Source organism: Lissotriton helveticus, chromosome 4_1 (assembly GCF_964261635.1).
Source record: "Lissotriton helveticus chromosome 4_1, aLisHel1.1, whole genome shotgun sequence".
Taxonomy (NCBI): Eukaryota; Metazoa; Chordata; class Amphibia; order Caudata; family Salamandridae; genus Lissotriton; species Lissotriton helveticus.
Window position 1 is genome coordinate 1104637170 of NC_136063.1, and position 22614 is coordinate 1104659783.

At 42.0% G+C, this 22614-nt stretch overlaps 1 protein-coding gene across 1 annotated transcript in view; it reads right to left on the reverse strand.

Moving 5' to 3' along the window:
- SLC39A6 (solute carrier family 39 member 6) overlaps positions 1 to 22614 on the reverse strand; it is a 408063-nt gene that overhangs the window by 25672 nt on the left and 359777 nt on the right. The window contains exon 8 of the mRNA XM_078687710.1: positions 6859 to 7049. Within this exon, the coding sequence (XP_078543836.1) occupies positions 6859 to 7049 (191 nt within the window). The remainder of the gene's footprint in view (positions 1 to 6858; positions 7050 to 22614) is intronic.

The window sequence follows — 22614 nt, forward strand, 5'->3', positions numbered from 1 at the left end:
TGTTACAGCACCCTAAAAGTTTTATTGTTTAGTAAATAGTTGGGTAAAGTGCTTTCAGTCGGGTATGGTGAAGTGTCCCTCGGATTTCACCTGGGATTTTAACCAGCCCACACTGACACACACACACACACACACACATTCCTGTCTTGGAGGCCGTACAAAATGTTTTAGTTTCACAAATGTTGTGTATTAAGTGCCTCCAAAAGTCCACCAAGCTCCCTTTCCACGGCCCCTTACGACCGCTCATGTCCTGCTTCTCATATAATGTGTTTTAACAAGATACATGAGCGTTATTCTGGGGAAATTTGAAGCTCACCCACTCATATCTTATTGGCCAAGCTAAACCCCTAACTCTGTTAAACAGGGTGAATTGGTACATGGTAGAAGAATGCAGTATGTCATTAAATAACCTTAATTTACTGGGGGGCGGGGGGGGCTCATTGATTAGTTATGGTCAAGCGAATGCAAAATTCCTGCAATTAGCCAGTTATGGAATGTAATGCACAATACACAACACATCTCACGCCTCTTCCATGTTGTGATACAAGAGCCACAACGCATGATTAGTTGACCATTTCGAAAAATGCTACACTATATAAGATATCTACAATATGTCAAATCAAGAGCAATCCCAGGGAAGAAGATACAAAAAGAAGACTGCTCAGAACAGACACAAGCAGGAAACTGAGTTTCAAAACATACATAAAACAAGAGATCAACAACCTGTACTGAAGTTAACCTCATCGATGCTCATGACGGCTCCCGGTCGTCATGAGTCACAGTAGACGTGTGCTCATGACGGCCGGGAGCCGTCCAACCATTGCCACTCCGGCCACACGTGGTTAATTCCCCGCCTGTGTGGGCGAATTAATTGGTGGGCGGAGTTTGGACGGCTCCCGGCCGTCATGAGCAGCACGCCCACTGTGATTTATGACGGCCGGGAGTCGTCCTCGGTACCCCAGCGCCATGCCCAGCCCCCCCTCGCACTACGGTGGAATTTGATGCGCGGCGAAGGGGTTAAACAGTGTTTATCCTATGGTACACTCACAGCTAACTTGTTTTTTTTTCGTTTCTACTTTTCTACATTGGATCATATAGTATCTGTTACTCTGTTAGCGAGTTGCATCAATGCTTATTTGCTTCCACATTTGTTGTACAACTCAAATTTCATGATACGCTCCTTCCTACCTTATCCACACAACACCATACCCCATTTTCCATTCTGCAACAAGATCACACCAGCACCACACACCGAAGACTGGATGCTCTGGACCAATGTATTCCAGCCTTGGCTGTCGCCATTCACTTCATGATCTTGCCGAGCACTTTTACCATCCAGTCACTTTCGCGAAGGAACCTTCCATAACTTATGACTGGTTGCCCACATGGGCCAAATAACACTGTACCTCACAAAGAGAGAAACCTCAGTGATTAAGACGTCCCCCCCCACAGACATTTGCCTCGGCTTTCCACAAGGTAATGTAGAAGCCTTGATGCCCGACAACCTTTCACTCTGACATTCCTTAGACCCTTTACTTACCGCTCTGTCCTTTTTTCTGATCCAGAATAGCCTCAAGAACTCTAAAGCAGCTCCTAGATAAGCGGTAGGATCAGCCTTTGGTATGCTTGACCTCTACCTTCTCGCAATACTGCATTTTCCTATTTTGCCACAGCCCCCCCACTGACCAATGTGCTGCCTCAGCTAGGAGACTCACCTAAGACTTCCTTATTATTTTTAGTGGTCCTTTGCCCACGCTTTTTATTTTATCATATCCACCATCTCTAGGATCCTTGTCCTGACTAACAATCACATAATCTTCCGCCCCTTCCCCATGTAAAAAGCAAGCTTCAACTTCCACACGGAGGATGACTCTCATAGTTAACCACAATAAAACATTGGCACTAGATTAAGGACACTGTACCATAATGAGGCTGTCCAGGAGACACCACATGCTTCTTTGAGATGCTGTGACCTGACTCACTTTGCACTCCCAGCAGAACTCCAACAGTTGTCCAAAAATGCATAATGGGATGTCAGCTCCTCTGTTCAGGTTCCCCTGCCTCAAACCCCCCACACACTGGCAATTAAGCCTCTAGGATTATGCTGCAGAAGTTTATCTTACAGTTTTAATATTTGTTTCTCACTTAAGTGCTTCACCTGTGCTGTCAGTATTTCACAGTGAAGGAGTTTGGACACTTTTGTATTTCAATAAACTGTATACCATAAGTTTGAACCTGCATGTTAATAAATGATCTTCTGGACCAGGAGTCACCAACCTTTTCTGTAATGAGAGATACTTCTAATAAGTGAAAATCATTGTGAGCTACTGAAGGCTAAACAACTTGCGCACAGTTACGAAACACCGCCACAACCAAGGTCTTTGACCTTAGGCCCACCAGAAGCTATCGTTTGAACAAAATACCTTGACTATGGGCACTATGACAAGGCTGCCTTATGTGTCAGTGAGAGCCTGGTCGTTGGGGTTGCATGAACATGGGTGTTTGTGGCTGAGAGCCTGGGTAATCTGTGCTTGTGGCACTAACATTCCTTATGCCATTTTTTTTAAATGTGAGAAATTTAAAGTAGAACATGTTTCTGCACTTTAAAATTCTCCTACTCAAAATATTAGCTGTATTCTCAGTTATAAATATGGTGCTGTGTCTATCAGCCACTGGGAGCAAGATGCCGGCTGTATGTAAAGACAACTCTTTGAAATGGCAGAACATTAAACGGAAGAGTTAACTTCATGTTTATATGGATTCTATACAACTCATCATTAACATTTGCTCCAATTACCGAGTGTCACATTTAGAAACAGCAGGCATCTTGCTCCCAGTGGCCTGTAAACACAGTGTCATATTTATAACAGAAAAATACGGACATTTGTTTAATTTAAACTGAGGAAACATGCTTCATTGAAAAATTTAAGATGTAATTGGCTTAATTGAAAATGGATAAAAACATTAATACTAAAACCTTCATAGAAATAGTTTGCTTCACTTTAAATTTCTCCCATTTAAAAAAAAATTACTATTTGTTTTAGTTACAAATATGGCACAGTATCTACTTACAGGACAAGGATTTTAATTTAAGAGTTAAATAGCTCAGTACTTCAGTTCTTTACATCTGTGCCCCAGTCTAGGTCAAATCTGACTGAGCTATGCTCATTATCGGGCCTTTCTATCTGCAGGCCAGTGTTAATGATGTAAAATGTGGAATTCAAAAGGCAACTCAAATCCTTGCTCCTGATCCGCTCCCTTGGCTGTGGATAACCGGGGTCAGCAAGCAACCCCTGAACTATGTGACTACAGTGAATCCCATAACCAAAGAAGCTCGGCAACTCACCCATGTTCCGCTTACAATGTCACTCATTGAATGCTTATAACTTACATATGTTATGTTCATGTTCATGTTTATGTTATGTATATGTTTATACAGATTTTTGTCATTCTATTACTGTAAAGCGCTCTGCTACCTCCGGGTCTTGACAGCGCTATAAAAAACTTCCTAAATAAATAAATAAATAAAATAAACACAGCCTTCCCTCAAATTTAAATGAAAATGTGACCCTGTGCTTATTTAAAAATTAATTCAAAGTTGTGAGCTACTTTGAACGTTTCAATGCTCCGTCCATCATCTTATTTTCCGATGTTGCTGGGGGAGGGGGGGGTTGTTCAACATTCCATCATTTTATTTTGGGATGTTGCTACTCTAAAGGTGCCTGTGAGCTACTGATAGCTTGCAATCTGCTGGTTGAAGACACTTGTCCTAAACGGTAAACACACATTACAACGCATTTTTTACAATGCACTACCATTACAACGGAACTTTTACAACGCAAATACCATTACAACGCATTTATTTACAACGCATGTTTTTACAACGCAGGTACTTTTACAACGCATACCATTACAACGTAAGTATTGGTAAGTATATAATTATATTTAAAATGTTATATGTTAGGTTTTTTTTAAAGGGGTATTTTTAGGGTTTAGGGTCAGTTTTGGGTTTTTGGGTAAAGGGGTATTTTTAGGGTTCAGGGTCAGTTTTGGGTTTTTGGGTAAAGGGGTATTTTTAGGGTTCAGGGTCAGTTTTGGGTTTTTGGGTAATGGGGTATTTTTAGGGTTCAGGGTCAGTTTTGGGTTTTTGGGTAAAGGGGTATTTTTAGGGTTCAGGGTCAGTTTTGGGTTTTTGGGTAAAGGGGTATTTTTAGGGTTCAGGGTCAGTTTTCAGTTTTTGGGTAAAGGGGTATTTTTAGGGTTCAGGGTCAGTTTTCAGTTTTTGGGTAAAGGGGTATTTTTAGGGTTCAGGGTCAGTTTTCAGTTTTTGGGTAAAGGGGTATTTTTAGGGTTTAGGGTCAGTTTTGGGTTTTTGGGTAAAGGGGTATTTTTAGGGTTTAGGGTCAGTTTTGGGTTTTTGGGTAAAGGGGTATTTTTAGGGTTCAGGGTCAGTTTTGGGTTTTTGGGTAAAGGGGTATTTTTAGGGTTCAGGGTCAGTTTTGGGTTTTTGGGTAAAGGGGTACAGGGTAAAAATAAAATTAAATTTAAATTAAATTAATTAAATGAAATGAAATTAAATTAAATTAAATACAATTACATTACATTATATTAATTTTAAATAATATACAATTAAAAAAAAATATATACTTACCAATACTTACGTTGTAATGGTATGCGTTGTAAAGGTACCTGCGTTGTAAAAAAATGCGTTGTAAATACATGCGTGGTAATAGTATTGGCGTTGTAAAAGTCCCGTTGTAACGGTATGCGTTGTAAAAATATGCGTTTTAACGTCATATATCCGTCCTAAACATACTAGGAGTATAATCTCTCAAGTGTAAGCAATTTATAGGCTAGATATAAATTGAAGTATATGCGTTTTTCAAAACAATATACATTGTACGGTCTATGAAAAAAGGGGGCCTTGAGTGTGTCATATTCCTGGCCTACCCCCTCTACCACATTAGGCCTAGCCCCATACTGCAGCCATACCCATAGCAATGTCATCAATAATATCACCAGTGAGGTCACTGATGTAGTTTGTGATGGCATCAGTCATTTTTTGTGAAAGGGAGAGGTGTGAAATGTTACAAAATGTGTCCTTGTCTAAGGGATGGGGTGCTTGTGAAATCCACATGTTCAGTTGCGAGGTGACAAATTATGGCAGAATTCACATTCTGTCAAAGTTCTAACTATAGCCTCTCTGATTATGCCACAGCTCGTATTATATCAAGGTTTGGAATACAGTAACGCTCTAATTTTGACACCGTTCTGCAAATTAACAAACAGGGGCTGGAAGAAGGAGGGAAGCACTAGTACCAAAACTGGAAGGCTGCCCTCTGAGTTTGTGCACATCCACAAGCACACAGATTTAAGGATATTCACTTCTCTTTCAACTTTTCCCACACTAAAAAATGTCAAAATGTATTTATGACATTTGCAGGAGTAACACTTTTCCAGGGTGGGATTAAAAAGCCAGGTTGTAGGGAAACTATTTTTTCCATGAGGAACAATGTTTTCAATATGGATGAAAAGAAAATATATATATATATATTAACACGTGATGCAGATTTTTGTGTGAGCAAATGCACATCTGCATTTTTACTCAAGTAACAGAAATCACAAACGTTTGATTGGAGTACCGTTTCTAGCCCTTCTTCTGTACAGTTGAGTTTGTGATCTCATCACATTCGTAGATCTGCACCAGAGCAGTTATATATTTGTGGTTGCACTTTTATGATGTTCTTCAGGAATGGGGACCTTACACTGGGGTGGCTGGTTCTTAAGTTGTCTTTGATTACTGTCAACATACTGTTGATGAGGTGGACATATGCAGTTCGGTGGAATATACTGTCAAGACTGGGTTCTCCAAAGATAAAAATTAGACCCTCTGGTATTTCAGCTATACAATAAAGGATTCGTCAGAAACAAGGTAGCGAATTTACAATCCTGAACTACTTATTTTATACCTCTGATATAAAAATTAGGTCCAGTATTTGAACAACTTTGTTGGCTATGTTAGTGTACATTTCTAATTTCCTTCTCTAAAGACTCGCTTTAGTTTGGTCTGATCGGATTTATTCGGCCAATGTACACGACTGTTGGAATATTTGTATTGTGAAAACCAATATAGAATTGTAAGAAAATGGGCCCTCTTATTTATTTTCATGTTGCCCAAAATGGCTTTTCCACTGATAGTCGAATACATAAAACATTTTTTTCTTAAAGGATCCCTCAGAGAAATTATATTTAAAGTTGCACAATAGTTTAGCAAAACGTTGTTTCACAATTTACCTTTTTTTTTATTTTGAAAGGAAATGATCACATATTGTACTTTCATAGTTCTGCATGTATTCACTTATAAACAGGAAGGATTCTGGCAGCTTCAAAAAGTGCAGAAAGTTGTTGATTTTACGAATGTGTATATGTTTTAATACTGCAACCACTTTTAGTTATACATTCTGAGCCAACAGTTCACTGCATTTCCTTAAGAATGATCACCCTAATAGTAAAAGCTTCGTAGTAATAAATCATATACCGAACTCTGAACAACTTGTATATAAGGATACAATCCTGCCTACGTGGCAAGACAATACTCTATCCCACAACCATACTGTGGTACTACAAACTAGCAGCAAAGGGTTTGTGGTGAGGGTCCGACCTACTTGTTCATTAAACAAAGGAAATATTTAATTTGTCATTTACACCAAACAATATGTCCTGGGCTTTCGGCTATAGGAATTCCTGCGTGAGTTTATGAGCAGTTTTTGAGACTTCTGGAAATCACAGCAAAGAACAACAACAGGCACATTTCAGGAGTTTGTATGTAGAAAAATAACATAACTTTTACTGACTTACCATATCAACAAGTGCCACATACAGGAACAACCCAGCAGTAAGTGCAAATATCCACATTGAAACATTTTCAGCATAGTGGCCAATAAGAATGCCAGTTATCATGCCAAGATATGCAAGCATGGCGGAGAGTCCGTTATAAAGAAGAGCTTGTTTGACGGTCATTCCAGCTGTCAGCAGTATTGCAAAATCACCTGGAAAATTAAAGTACACAAATCTCAGACGTTACTCCTTAAATGATCATGGATGTGTACAAGACAATTCTCTACCAAAGCAATTCAGGAGCCAATATGGCCATGGCATGGACACGCAAAAGCCTCTGAACATATGACCGGTTGTTTTCATCTCCATGCTTACAGTTGCCAGTCATCACACACACAAACACACCAAACAAAACTTACACTTACCATGCTTTATTCTGCACAGGTTCCAAAGATGTCACCCAAACACAACTTTCTACATGAAGACTGACCCTTTATTTTCCTCACTTGAATACAACAATGGCAGCTTCTACTCCCACTTGAAACTATATTAATGCTCTAGAACGGTAAGAGGAAACAAGTATACCCACTTTGTTTCAAAAGGCCAGAACAAGAGTGCAAGTTCTTATTTAAATAACCATGGGCCCTAGCTTTCGAGGCTGTTCTTCCTCGTTTCTTAAAATAACCAGAATAAGCAGATAAGCACAAAATAACACCTCTTCCAATCATGCACCCCAATTGTACTGTTATACAAATTCCCAAGAAGCAAGGCATAAAGTTGGATAGTCAAACACATTGTCATTCCTCAAACCGTTGAGCTCCTTTCTGATCTTAAAATAGGGGGCTGCAACAGAAAAATAACTTTAATTACAAATATAAGGCTGTAATGGATACTTTGGTGAATCTTTATTTTCCCTATAGTGGCAGTTACTTCACCATTAACCACTGTCCTGTTACAAAATCACAAATAAAACTTTTGCAACACTTCTGTATTCTATAGCCTATCGGACTATCTCATCTTTTCCCTGCCCTTCAATTCAGATATATACATAATCAGCACAATAAGCAGTGGAGGACAACAGCGCATTCATATTCAGCTAAAGGACAGGTACGTGTTTTAATGATACTGCAGCTTGTACACATTTAAGAGAAGACAACAATAATTCAAAATTAATGTTTCACGTTTTAAACAAACATATGCCCTATGGTGTTTACCGTACATGCAAGCAAGTCCCCATCATTTCTTCACCACCATTCATGCATACATCAACATTCATCAGTGTTAGCATTTCACCGTTTTATCTTTCAGTTTACAGCAGCAAAAAGCCATACAGAAGATCAAAGTACTTACATTCAGTAATGCTCTTTCTGGTAGACACTCTTATCCAACTACAGACTCCTCACCTTTTCAATATTCCCCAGTCATCGAGACCGGATCAGGAAATATTTAAAGCAGTACCCCTGCACGCTGGTAGGTGGCGTCACACGGCTTCCGCAAATGTCATTCCGCTTCAAAAGTGAAATGTGGAATGGCATATTTGCTGCCTGCATCCCTAGATGCAGAGCCCAACATCAAATTGGCTTTGGCCAGTGTGTAGCTCTCTATATTTGGGACCTTTTTAGGTGGAAAAAGAGTCCAGTTCATAGAATGGGGAGGATTGAAGAATTGTTGAGGAATCTGCAGATAAGAGTATCTACCAGAAAGAGTGTCACTGAAGGTAACTTGTTCTGATTTATATTTCGAATCACAGATTCCTCATCTTTTGAATAGACACCAAAGTAGTACCTCCCGGCTGGTGAATCTGAAAAAGTGTCTCAAATCAAAAAGTCCTTCAGGACAGAGCGGGCAAAAGGCCCATCTGGATGGACCAGCCAGTCCAGCCTGTAGTGCTTTGCGAACGTGTGGAGTGGCGCACACATAGCAGCCTGGCAAATATCCAGAACATAGCAACACAACAGGATGATGGAAGGAATGCTGAACATTGTCAAACATTCACCCCCAGTCACAGATCTGGGTTACCTCCAAGTTTTCTTTTCTCACTAGGCCACACCAGTTTCCCAGCCATATGCAAGTCAGTCCGGATCCTGTCCCCTCCATGGGAACAGTTCAGCCTGAACAGCCTGCAAGGTCCTTCCTGGACCGGAAAACAAGCATCCTGGGACTGGTTTTGGGGTATCACCCCATATCAGTCAGGCTAGCTTGAATCCAGTGACATAGCAAGCACAGGACCCACGTCTGGATATAACCGCGCCACTAAGGGCAACTACAGCAACACAAAAAGATGATGGATGTAACGCTGAACATTGTCAAACATTCACCCCTAGTCACAGATCTGGGTTAAATCCATAATTCGCATATCCAGAAAAATCACACGTGTGTCAAAGTAGCTTTAGCTCTGGTGGAATGAGCCCTCAAATCTTCTGGGGGTTGCTTTGTGGTCAGTGTGTAACAGATTTTAATGCAGAACACGATGCACTTAGAGAAGGTCCTCATCTGCATTGCCTTGCTCACTCACTCCAGCAAATCCCGCAAAGAGCTGATTGTCCACAGATAGTTCCCTGGTTCGATCAATTAAATGTTCTCCTAGGGCACAACCGCTGGAATCTCTTCTCCACAGAGGGGTGAGGTGGAGCGAAGAAAGCCGGTAGTGTAATGTTTTGCCCAATGTGACCAACATTTTTTAAAGAAAGGAAGTTCGGGTTCTCAGGACCAGCTTGTCTGGGAATAAAGTAGTGTATGACAGGTTGATGGAGAGGGCTTTCAACTCACACACTCGCTGAGCCAAACTTATGGCGATGAGGTACGTGGTCTTAAGGGTGAGAAACCATAATGGGCACACATCATGAAGGTGAGGACCAAGTTAAGGTCCCACTGAGGCATGATAAAGGGAGAGGTCAGAAACAAATGTTGCAAACCCTTCAGAATGCATAAAAACGGGCAATTTAAACAAAGAGGGTTGATCCGCAAAACACAAGAAATGTTGACAGGTAACCTATAACTTTTTTAACTAAATCACTTCTAACTAATTGCAAAACAGATTTTCTAGCATGCCTCAATGAAACTGCGATAGATGTTGATATTCTTAATTCTTTCTGTAAAATTTCAAAGGCCATTCATAATATTGTAATAATCGACCCCAAAAGATCCATTAACGGTATGCCAGGTTGGTTCGATTGCCAGTGCAGTAAGTCACATGCAGCTTTGAAATTGGCTCTACATCAGCCGAGGAGAGATCAGGAATCAATAAAAAGGGCTAGGGTGGCGAAAAAAGGCCGCTCAAAGCACGAAAAGAGGCTATCAGACTAGAACTATGGCAGGCCCTCAAGCAAGCCTCTGCTTTAAATAATATGAAAGGCTTTTGGAAGGCTGTGAATGCTCCGTTCTTGGCCCCGAAAAACTCTCCAAGCTTTGAAAACGCAATTGGGGAGGACCTTTAGGTGTCGCACTTTTCCAGCCTTTACTGTAATAAGTCAATCCCCAATACCAGAGAGGATGCTGGACCAGGCATTGTAAGTCGCCTCCCAAACTGCATTGATTTCAACGTGGACGAGGTGATCCTGGCTATTACTGCAAGTTTAGGGGGAAAAGCACCGGGACCTGACAGTATTCCTGTTGACATATAAATCCTGCCCGTTGCTTTGTGGCCCACTTTTAACCCTGGTTCTAAGGGCTTGTTGCCACAAGGGTTCACCCTGACATGGGTGGAATCCATTCTCGTTCCTATTTTCAAGAAAGGCGATTGTAATGACCTGTTACTGACCCATTTCTTTGTTGGATTCTCCTGTGAAAGTGGCTGGACGTGTAGTCCTGAACAGACTGCAGTCGTGGATGGCGGATTCAGGTGTCATCTCAGAGCTACAGTACGGATTCCGTCAAGGTCTCGGATCGTGGAACAGAGCTTGAACCTGAACCTTAGAATGGTAAATATATACAGGCGAAAAGAGGGAGCCTTTTTATGTGTTTCGTTGCTAAGTTCGGCGTTTGACTGCGCCAATCACCAAAAGTTGTGGCGCATCCTATAGGTCATGGGGGTGGAAATGTCATTAATCAACTTCCTAAAACAGTTGTATTTAGACGCTAGGGTGCGTTATGGGAGAACTGGTGAACTCAGTCATAGTTTCCCCGTTAGGAAGGGTTTCAGGCAGGGGTGCGTTTTAGCACCCCTCCTTTTTACTCTTTACGTAAACAGCCTAGGGGACACTTTATCAAGGGAATGCCAAGACCTACCCAGATTAGGTAAAAGGACAATTGGTGCTTTGCTATACGCCGACGATGCAGTCTTGCTAGCCCGCACCCCAATAGGCCTGCAGAAAGTCATGATGAGTTTTGCTTCTTATAGGTCAAGCTTGGATCTCCATGTTAACAATAGTAAAACCTTTGTAATGAAATGTACCAAGCCCAGTGTGAAGTGTCGTAACATTTTTATAAATACTAAAAAACTTGAATTCACTAATCACTTCTCCTACCTGGGAATTGTCATCGATAATAGGGGCTTATTGTTAAAAGCTATTAACTGTAGAAAACTGATTTTTGCCAAAGCCTTCGGCACCTTGATTAATTTTACCTGGAAGTTAGGTAAGCGCCCTATTGAGAACTTGCTGATAATATATAAAGCTAAATGTATTTCAGTTGTTCTTTTTGGAGCTGGCATTTGGGGTTATGCAAATGTAGAGTCCCTTCAGCAAGCTGAGAACAGGTTTTTGAGATTTTTACTAGCCGTCCCGAATACCACGGCCACGTACATTTGCCATGCTGAACTAGGGCTGCCATACCGGTCTGACCTTATTAGAATCCAACCAATTTTATTATGGCATAAGATTTGGACAGGCGTTACTACTGGCCTTAATCGGGACGTGATAAAAGACTGTCTGAACGGGCCAACGTATTCCTTGGCTCGCCTACATCAAAAAGTTTATGCATGACCTAGGTTGCTTAGATTACTTTGCTAACCCAGATACCTTGTCTCTCATTTCAAGTTAGGCTCTCAATGCTTTATGTATTATCATCTAATATTATGGAAATTTCAGTCAGAGGTCATCAATTGCTCTTGACTCAGTCAGGAATCCAGCCCTATTTATTAACAACCCATAGAAATTATGACAGGATGCTACTGACAAGTCTACGTCTTGGCAATTTCCATAACCTGGTGACATTCCCTCAGGTAAATGACAGGTCACGCTCTCTTTGTCCATGCCCCTGCGACGATACATCTGCACAGTCCACAATTCACACCCTATTTTTCTGTGCGTTTTTTATCCAAATTAGGAAAAGTTGGATCCTTCCTTACTTGAAACTGCAAGGACTGAGACAATGTCGACCTGCTTTTATCAAGCTGCAAATTCTAGATGACAACATTTTTAATGATCATATTGTAAAATACTTGAAAGGGGTGATAAGAACAAGGAAAACTATGCAAGGCCCATCTTCTGTTTAATTGATTTTGTTTTTTTATCTAGGTTAAGGCCATATTGAAACCTGTTTTTAGCCTTTTCTTATTGCAAATGTAGATAGTGGTTTTCTTTTTAATATATTCTTTTTTACTTTTAAAGATGTTATTTTACTATATGTTTGTCACAGGATTTGGACCTCGGAACAGCTGGAGTTAAACAGTCAGTTACTAAGGGACTGTGGGAGTCTGGATGGGGCTCTGAATATTAGATGGCTTGAGTATATTAAAAGCTTTGTAATCTTGTCACCCTGAATATTATTTAGAGCCCCTTAGTTTACGATACGTCCAGAGGAAAGATTTTAAAATTAGTTGTTTGAATTACTTGGAAAATAAGAAAAGATACGTGGAATTACAATAAATTACGGTACAAGCTCACCAGCTAATAGTTCCTGCTGACAGAATTCAGCCTTATTTAGGGATGTTAACAAGAGAACACAATAGATTTTTGTTGCCTCGTCGAGAGATTGGGTATTTTTCATAGGCTTGTTACTTTCCCGGCCCAGAATGATTGGACAAGTGAGTTGTGTAAATGTCCATGTGATGATGTGTCCACTCACTCGACCATACATGTTCTGCTCTTTTGCAAATGTTATTCCTGTAAAAGGAAAAGGTGGATTTTGCAGATTTTAAGAAATATCGGTTTAAGACAATGGCGCCCTGCCTTCCTGTTCCTACAACTATTTGGAGAAGAACAGTTTGTTTCAGTTTTAATATTTTTAAAGAATGTTTTAAAATGTAGAAATTCAATCATGATCTAATCAAATTTTTAGATTCTATTTGCCTCAGCTGTGCTTTGATTTTGTACATGAATTTTACAAATATGTGTATGCATAAACTGTGGTTAGTCTTTTACTGTGCTTTTATGATTATTATGTATATAATCAAATAAAACTGATTGAATTGAATATATGTTTGTCAAATTGTGATTACATGAATTAATTTTTTCATGCTTATTGCTATGTATTGTGCTTTTATGATTTCATATTTTAAATCGAATAAAGCGTATTGACTTTACCCGACACTGTGCCCAAGGCAAGTTCTTGCTGGGTTAGGGACAACACAAAAAGCAATACTTCAGATTGCCTAGCTTGAAGTGGGTTAATCTGAATCTGTAGTCCAAACCGCACCAAGCTATAAACTTGCGTCAACGGCATAGGTATACTGTTTGGTCAAGGGGCACCTGCTGCCAAGATAACATCTACAACTTCGGGAGGTAGTTTGAACACAGTCAGCTGACCACGCTCAATCTCCAAGCATGAAAATGAAGACTGAGCAGGCCAAGCTGCAGGATCCTGGCCTGCTGCTGCGACAGAAAATCCTCCCAAAGTGGCAGCATTATCGGAGGACAGATGCCCATGTCAGATCCTACCTCCAACACAGTGACTGTGCACCTCTAGGATCCACTACAGAGGTTTTCAGGCTGTGGCAGCCAGAAGGGCGGAAGACTGTGCTGCAAGCTGCCCCTGTTTTCCATGTGGTCTGTGAGTACTGCAGTCTTTGCCACAAAGAGTGCAGGGTTTGCTAGGCAGGTTGCACTTGATTGTGATATTGGAATTCCCTACCATGGTGCCACACTGGGCATTTGGGGGTTGAAAAACTGTTGGCCCTGCTGACATGGTCCAAGGAGCGTGCCATGACCCAACTCTCCTAAAGGCACTCAAGGGCAGAGTCACCAAAAAGGCGAGAGCCATTGAAAGGCATGTCTATTAATGCCTACTAGAGATCGCCAGAGAAGCCCTTGGACCTCATCCAGGTGTACCACCACCGCCCCCCTGCCCCCTGGCACAACCTGTTAATATTAGTAAAACCTTTGTAATGAAATGTAGCAAGCCCAGTGTGAAGTGTCGTAACATTTTTATAAATACTAAAAAACTTGAATTCACTAATCAATTCTCCTACCTGGGAATTGTCTTTGATAATTTACTATCCAAGTGGATAGTAAATTTAGCTGCATCACAGCCATCCTGAATAGACAGTGGAAGGATGGGATACAAATCATCAGGGACTGACTGTAAAACCTGAGTAATGGAATCCCAGAGGGCGCGAGTATAACACCCTAATAGGCAACTGGTGTTTAAAAAAAACAAAGCTAAACTGGTTTAATGAAAACACGCACTTCCCAATGGAGCTTTTATTTCCGGTCAGTAGGAGTGATAGAGAATACATTAGAGTTGACCTTGCTCATTGAGACCTCACGATTAGACGTCCTGGTCAACCGCGCTGAATGAAGACTTGAGCCATCTACCTGTTCACTGGAGGTCCAGAACATGGTTTTGAACACATCTCTAGAAGGGTGTCTGTGAGGGGTTCATTAAATAGAAGCAAGGGTTCGGTATTTGTTTGCCAAGGTTGAAGTACCTCAGTGAGAACATTTTTCTTCACCTACGTAGTCAAGCCACCCTTCTTGTGACTATGGCGAAGGGGGCACTTTCTTCCATGGCAGGGCCCAGAGGTGAAACTCGCCCAGTGCTTGTCGAGGTGTCCAGACCATTCAACCCCAGCATCATAAGCATCATTGTCAGAGCCCATTCCAAATAGAGTGTAAAGGGTTTGGGCCTTTAATTGAGACAGCTGCAAAGTATCTGACGGTTGTCCAAAGGTTGACCCCAGCAGGCCACCATCCCTGTACTGGCAGCAAATCCTAGTGGTTAAGTTTGAGAAGTGAGACTAGATGGGATCTAGAATCATCCCTAACGGGCACACACTTAGTTGTCTTCTAAATGAGAAAGACTTCCACTCCTGTTCTTTATTTAATGTTCGTTTTTATTTCGTGATACTTTTTTAGTTTTGGAGATGAACAATTTTCAACATTTTATGTTGACCTCTTGATTTTTCACAAACTGAATATATTCTTCAGGCAATGTCAGTATTAAATTAACAATTCATTTCGGGCATATATACTCATGCCCTTCATCAGGGAGACGACACTGCAAAAATATCATAAATTACCATTACTGTCTAGTATACATAAACATGTGCACAAAAATATCATTTCAAAATAAATGCTTTACATTGAAAATAACATCATGGCTGTGGGGTAACAACTGAGAGGATGTTAATAAAGTGACGAACAAAAAGGTTAAAAATGTGGTGTTAGAGTAGGTTTTACGAACGGAAAGCAGTTCAATGCCACTTACATGCCTTTCGATGTGTAATGTTCGCATCTGTAACAGGGAACAAGAGGGTTTGGTTACGGTCTGCCCGGTGTGAGTAAGAATGCACGATCGAAAAAATGGTCAAAAACATTAGGTTTGTCGGTGGACAGAAGTGGACTGACCTGAAATCATGGTATCAAGAGAGTTTTAAATCCGTTGTGTAGCTTCAGTGGCTGCGGCACGAAAAGTATTCGGTCGCGCTTAGATATTTTGAAAAAGGTCCGATCATGTGATGGATCACATGACCATGGGTAGAGAAAAGAGACTACTCCGGGATGTAAGGAATCGGCTCTATTGCGGGATAAGAAATCTATCTTATTTAAACACGGCCCCAAGACGGGTGAAAAAACTAACGCACAGATTCGGGTGAAAACCCGGATGTAAACAGAATCATTGTGTGTGTGGTAGTAAGGAAAAAGGAAATTAATAAGAAAAAATATCAATGTGGTGAGATCATCTGGGTTCGAACCTGTGTGGTATTAATTTAAAGGTGGTTAGATTCGGGTTCATTGAGTTGAGCCACTGTCAATCGCTCCCACTTCCATGACTCTCCCTGATGTGGATAACCTGGTCTTTAGTCTTGGGACCGAGGTGGGCGCAGTTACCTTTATGGTACTCTACCGCCCCCCCCAGTCCATGCCCTCCTTTCCTGCATCGTTTATTGAACAGCTCGCCAGCCTTGCTACTTCTTCCTCACGTATAGTCATCGCCGGGGATTTTAACTACTGGTTTCAGCATAAGGACGCCGGTCCCCATGCCTCCGAATTGTTTGAAGGCCTCTCGAGCCTGACCTTTAGCCAACTAGTCACCACTCCTACTCACAGTGGTGGTCACATACTTGACCATATCTGGGTCCATGGGGTGAAGCCCTCCCATCCGCTTACCACGCCTTGTGTGTGGTCTGACCACTGCCTTATTGACACCACCATTTCTGTGGTGGGTCAGATTAGGATCCCCCCGCGGGAGGGTGGCATGGCCCGCAAGTGGAAGGCCGTTGATCCTTCTAAACTGTTAACCCACCTGTCTCACACACGTCCCCTCACCCTCAATAACCTTGACATCAACGAGCTAGATGGCCAAGTCTCCAACTGGCTCATATCAGCCAGCGACACCTTTGCCCCACTAATCAAGTTTCCTCGATCCCGTCACAGTAATTCACATAAATGGTATACTCCCCATCTCAAAATCTTGCAGCTGGAGCTTCGCCAATCTGAACGCAGATGGAGAAGAGACTACGGCCCGCCAAGCAGAGCTACCTATGTGGCAGCTCGCAATAAGTATAGATCCGCTATCTCTGCAGCCAAGAAAGCCTATGTCTCTGAGAGAATTTTATTAGCCCCCTGCAAGTCGAAGGAGATTTTCAGAGTTCTGGATGAATTTACTTCTGACTCCAGAACGCTCCTGTCCCAGGCCTCGACTCAGGAATCCTGTAACGCACTTAGCACCTTTTTCTTACAGAAGATTGTTCTGATTAAGGACACTATCCCAGCTACTTCATTGGGCGCTGACTTCGCTACTCCCCCCCACAATGCTCTTTCTCTCACTCAGCTTCCTCCATTAGACCCTACCTCCCTAGCCAGCTTGGCCGCTCGTATCAAGTCTGGTTCTCCTGACGACCACTGTCCACCTTCCATACTACGTGACATCTGCCATTCCCTACCTGACTGCATCCTCCCTCTGCTTAACTCTTCTCTCCTCTCCGGGACGGTACCCAGTTCCTTCAAGGAGGCCGTTCTAGTGCCTCTGTTGAAGAAGCCTGGAGCTGATCCTGCCGTCCCGGCGAACTATCGCCCCATCTCTCTCCTACCTTTTCTTTCTAAAATCTTGGAGGCCCATGTCACTGCCTGCCTCTCGAGGTTCATCGAGAGTTCCACCTTCCTCGAGGCCAACCAGGCCGGTTTCCGCCCTGGCCATTCTACAGAGACTGTGATCCTGGCGGTTCTGGATACCTTGAGAGGTGGAGCGGACAAGGGTACCCCCCAGGCCTTGGTATTATTAGATCTGTCGGCCGCCTTCGACACGGTGGACCATAACATCCTCCTCCACCGTGTCGAACAGGCCGGCATCCAGGGCCTGGCGTTGGCATGGGTTAAATCATTCCTCACTGGGAGATCCCAGTCTCTCAGCCTAGGCACATTTAGGGCACCTAGGGAATACCTGCCTTGCGGGGTCCCCCAGGGCTCCTCTCTATCCCCTCTTCTCTTTAATCTTTATCTTCGCCCCCTTCTTTTTTCTTTGAGGCAGTGGGACGTCACCGTCTTTAACTACGCGGACGACCTACAACTCATTTTCTCTCTAAACTCTCCCTCTGCTATTCCCACTTTCCAGGCAGTTATGTCCCATATCTTTCAGTGGATGTGTCAGAACCAGCTGAAACTGAACCCAGGAAAGACGGAGCTCCTCCTGCCGGGTAAGAGCCCCGTCCACTGGGGTCCACACTTCTGGCCGGCAGAGCTTGGCTCCCCCCCCACCCCGGTAGCCTCGGTGAAAAGCCTCGGGGTCACCATTGACGCTGGGCTCTCTCTCGGGCAGCAGGTGGGGACGGTGGTTTCCTCCTGCATGTTCCAGCTACGCAGGATTAGGAAGGTGGCTTACCTCCTTACCCCCGATGACCTGCTACAAGTTATTATGGCCCTCGTTCTCTCCCGCCTGGATTTTTCGAACTCCATCTATCATGGTCTGCCCAAATGTTCCATCTACAGGCTGCAAATCATCCAAAACCAGGCGGCGAGATTGGCCCTCGGGATACCGAAGTGGCAGTCTGCCAAACCCCTTCTTGCCAAGCTGCATTGGCTCCCTGTCAGCCTAAGGGCCGCCTTTAAGCTTGGCTGTCTCGTTTTTAAGTCTCTCTCTGGTTCTTGCCCCGCTTTTCTGAAATCTCTTATTCGACCCTACTGTCCTTCACGCAACCTCAGATCCCTTCACTTACATCTCTTGGTGGTCCCTCCCTTTAAACTCTGTAGATCTGGTGGTCGAAGATTTGCCTTCCTCGGCCCCAAACTCTGGAACTCCCTCCCTCTCCCAGTTAGGATCTCTGGTTCTCTCATCCAATTTCGCAAATCTCTAAAAACCTGGCTCTTCCCACAACCTAGCTAAATTCCTTCTGTTCCTCCTCATGTACCCTTTCAGCGCCATGATACCCACGGTGATAGTGCGCTCTATAAATACCCCCTTAACATAACATAACATAACAATATGACTGAGGGCGGCCTGAAAAGGGTACAAGTAGGGGAACTTTTAACAATACAAGTGTCGAGTATTCTATATACAAACACAATTAGCACAATACATGATCTTCAGAGCAATTCGTTACAGATAACACGAAAGTTCAATTCTTTCATTCAAACCCATCGGTTTTTGGGTTGTAAGTTTTTGAATCCAATGATTCTCCCTTCGAAGTAGATGTTTAGAGTTGTCTCTCCCTTCAATTTTTTGAACAGTTTCTAGGATGATGAACTTGATTTGGGAGACATTGTGTTTTTCTTCAGTGAAGTGCAATGATAAAGCCGATTTGGTGTTTTTCAGTCTGATGTTAGACTTGTGTTCAGTTAGTCGTACTTTAATACGACGTTCGGTTTTACCCACATACATCTTCCCGCATGGGCATCTTATCCCGTAGATTAGGTTGCTGGATTCACAGGTGGCATTTACCTTTAGTTTGATCTGATGACCCTTTGAAGGATGGTTTATATGGTTTCCTCGGATTATGTTATTGCAGTTACCGCAATTCAAACAAGGTTTGGTTCCTGAGTAGATTGTCTCATCTGTGGTAGTGTTTTGGAGGATTTCTCCCAGGTTTTTAGCTCTGGTAAAGGCAAATAGTGGCGGTTGACTGAATGACAGTTTAAAATCTGGTTCAATGTTCAATATTAGCCAATGTTTGCGAATGATTTGCTTGTACCTTTTACTGGCTGTAGAATATTTTGATACCACCACTGTGCGTGTTTGATCAGTTTTTGGTTTGTTGGTGAGTAGAACAATTCTGTTCATTTTGTCAATTCTCTCTTTCGATTCCTTCACCACTGTTGGTGGATAGCCTCTCGCAAAAAATTTGTTGGTCATCTCTTGAAGTCGTACCTCTAAGGTGGTTTCGTCAGAAATTATTCTTTTTACTCTGGCCATTTGAGAGAATGGTAAGTTCCTGATGAGGTTAGGTTCATGGAAACTAGAGTGCAGTAACATATTATTTCTGTCAGTAGGTTTGACATAAAGGTCACTGACCTTTATGTCAAAAGAATAATTTCACAGTGGTGGTATCAAAATATTCTACAGCCAGTAAAAGGTACAAGCAAATCATTCGCAAACATTGGCTAATATTGAACATTGAACCAGATTTTAAACTGTCATTCAGTCAACCGCCACTATTTGACTTTACCAGAGCTAAAAACCTGGGAGAAATCCTCCAAAACACTACCACAGATGAGACAATCTACTTAGGAACCAAACCTTGTTTGAATTGCGGTAACTGCAATAACATAATCCGAGGAAACCATATAAACCATCCTTCAAAGGGTCAGCAGATCAAACTAAAGGTAAATGCCACCTGTGAATCCAGCAACCTAATCTACGGGATAAGATGCCCATGCGGGAAGATGTATGTGGGTAAAACCGAACGTCGTATTAAAGTACGACTAACTGAACACAAGTCTAACATCAGACTGAAAAACACCAAATCGGCTTTATCATTGCACTTCACTGAAGAAAAACAATGTCTCCCAAATCAAGTTCATCATCCTAGAAACTGTTCAAAAAATTGAAGGGAGAGACAACTCTAAACATCTACTTCGAAGGGAGAATCATTGGATTCAAAAACTTACAACCCAAAAACCGATGGGTTTGAATGAAAGAATTGAACTTTCGTGTTATCTGTAACGAATTGCTCTGAAGATCATGTATTGTGCTAATTGTGTTTGTATATAGAATACTCGACACTTGTATTGTTAAATGTTCCCCTACTTGTACCCTTTTCAGGCCGCCCTCAGTCATATTGACAGTGGCTCAACTCAATGAACCCGAATCTAACCACCTTTAAATTAATACCACACAGGTTCGAACCCAGATGATCTCACCACATTGATATTTTTTCTTATTAATTTCCTTTTTCCTTACTACCACACACACAATGATTCTGTTTACATCCGGGTTTTCACCCGAATCTGTGCGTTAGTTTTTTCACCCGTCTTGGGCCGTGTTTAAATAAGATAGATTTCTTATCCCGCAATAGAGCCGATTCCTTACATCCCGGAGTAGTCTCTTTTCTCTACCCATGGTCATGTGATCCATCACATGATCGGACCTTTTTCAAAATATCTAAGCGCGACCGAATACTTTTCGTGCCGCAGCCACTGAAGCTACACAACGGATTTAAAACTCTCTTGATACCATGATTTCAGGTCAGTCCACTTCTGTCCACCGACAAACCTAATGTTTTTGACCATTTTTTCGATCGTGCATTCTTACTCACACCGGGCAGACCGTAACCAAACCCTCTTGTTCCCTGTTACAGATGCGAACATTACACATCGAAAGGCATGTAAGTGGCATTGAACTGCTTTCCGTTCGTAAAACCTACTCTAACACCACATTTTTAACCTTTTTGTTCGTCACTTTATTAACATCCTCTCAGTTGTTACCCCACAGCCATGATGTTATTTTCAATGTAAAGCATTTATTTTGAAATGATATTTTTGTGCACATGTTTATGTATACTAGACAGTAATGGTAATGTATGATATTTTTGCAGTGTCGTCTCCCTGATGAAGGGCATGAGTATATATGCCCGAAATGCATTGGTAATTTAATACTGACATTGCCTGAAGAATATATTCAGTTTGTGAAAAATCAAGAGGTCAACATAAAATGTTGAAAATTGTTCATCTCCAAAACTAAAAAAGTATCACGAAATAAAAACGAACATTAAATAAAGAACAGGAGTGGAAGTCTTTCTCATTTAGAAGACAACTAAGTGTGTGCCCGTTAGGGATGATTCTAGATCCCATCTAGTCTCACTTCTCAAACTTAATCATTAAGACGTCGTAGGACCCTCGACGCCTCCTTCCGGTGCACCAGAAATTCAAATAACGTGTTTATTAGTATATAACCCATCTTGCAGTGCATCTATCCAACTTCTATCAGAGCAAATCCTAGTGGGACACAAATTGCGACCTATCTCATTAATATTCATGAAGTAGGTCTATTTGCGACCCACTTTAAATTGCTATTTAGGGAATAAGGGCTAGATAACACTTTTGTACATTAGTAATGGCAATTGCCAAATAGCGATTCACCTTCACCCCCCCACAATGTGCTATTTGGTAATAACTGTAACTAATATTCATACATCTAGCTGACAGTCTGTGCTTTCGGGATCGGTAGTTTATATTAGGAGTTAAAAGTCTAACTACTTTTAGTTGAGTGAGTACAAGCAGGTCTTCCTATAACTTTGTAACATAAATTTGGTTGGAAAAAGCTTTGAAGAGCATTATCCAGGACAACAAATCTCAGCAGCAGATGCCAAAGCCATATTTGCTCCCATGTCACTGAGAGCCATGAAGGAGAGGAAGGAAAATGCTAATTACCAGTATATATCTGTTCTTGGCATGTAGCGCTGTAGCTTCATGTACTGTGCATAGATCGCCATCTGGTGTTGGGCTCAGATGTTTGCACTTTGTTTTTGAAGAAGTCTTTGTAGTCACGAGATAGGCGACTCCTCCTTAGGGTGACAGTCGCATGGGCATCGACTCCATCTTCAGATTGTTTTTCGCCATGAAGGGTGATGATGGAGTTAGAAAGAAATAGAAAAGAGATGTCCATGTGTGATGTATCTAATTAAGATAGTACTGCAACAGAGAGGTATCCGGGGAGGTGGGTGGGCGTATATGAATCTACAGCTCTACATGCCAAGAACAGATGCATACTGGTAAGTAGCATTTTCCGTTTGAGGCATATGAGCTGTAGATCATATACTGTGCATTGACTACACAGCAGTTCTCCCTTAGCTGTGGCTACCTGTATCTGTTGCAGTGGTTTGAAAAAGTGTTCTTAATACAGCCTGGCCAACACCAGCTTGTTGTTTGGCTTGCACAGCTACACAATAGTGTTTTGTGAAAGTGTGTGGTGTAGACCAAGTTGCTGCTTTGCAGATGTCATCTAGAGGAATATTCCCTAAGAATG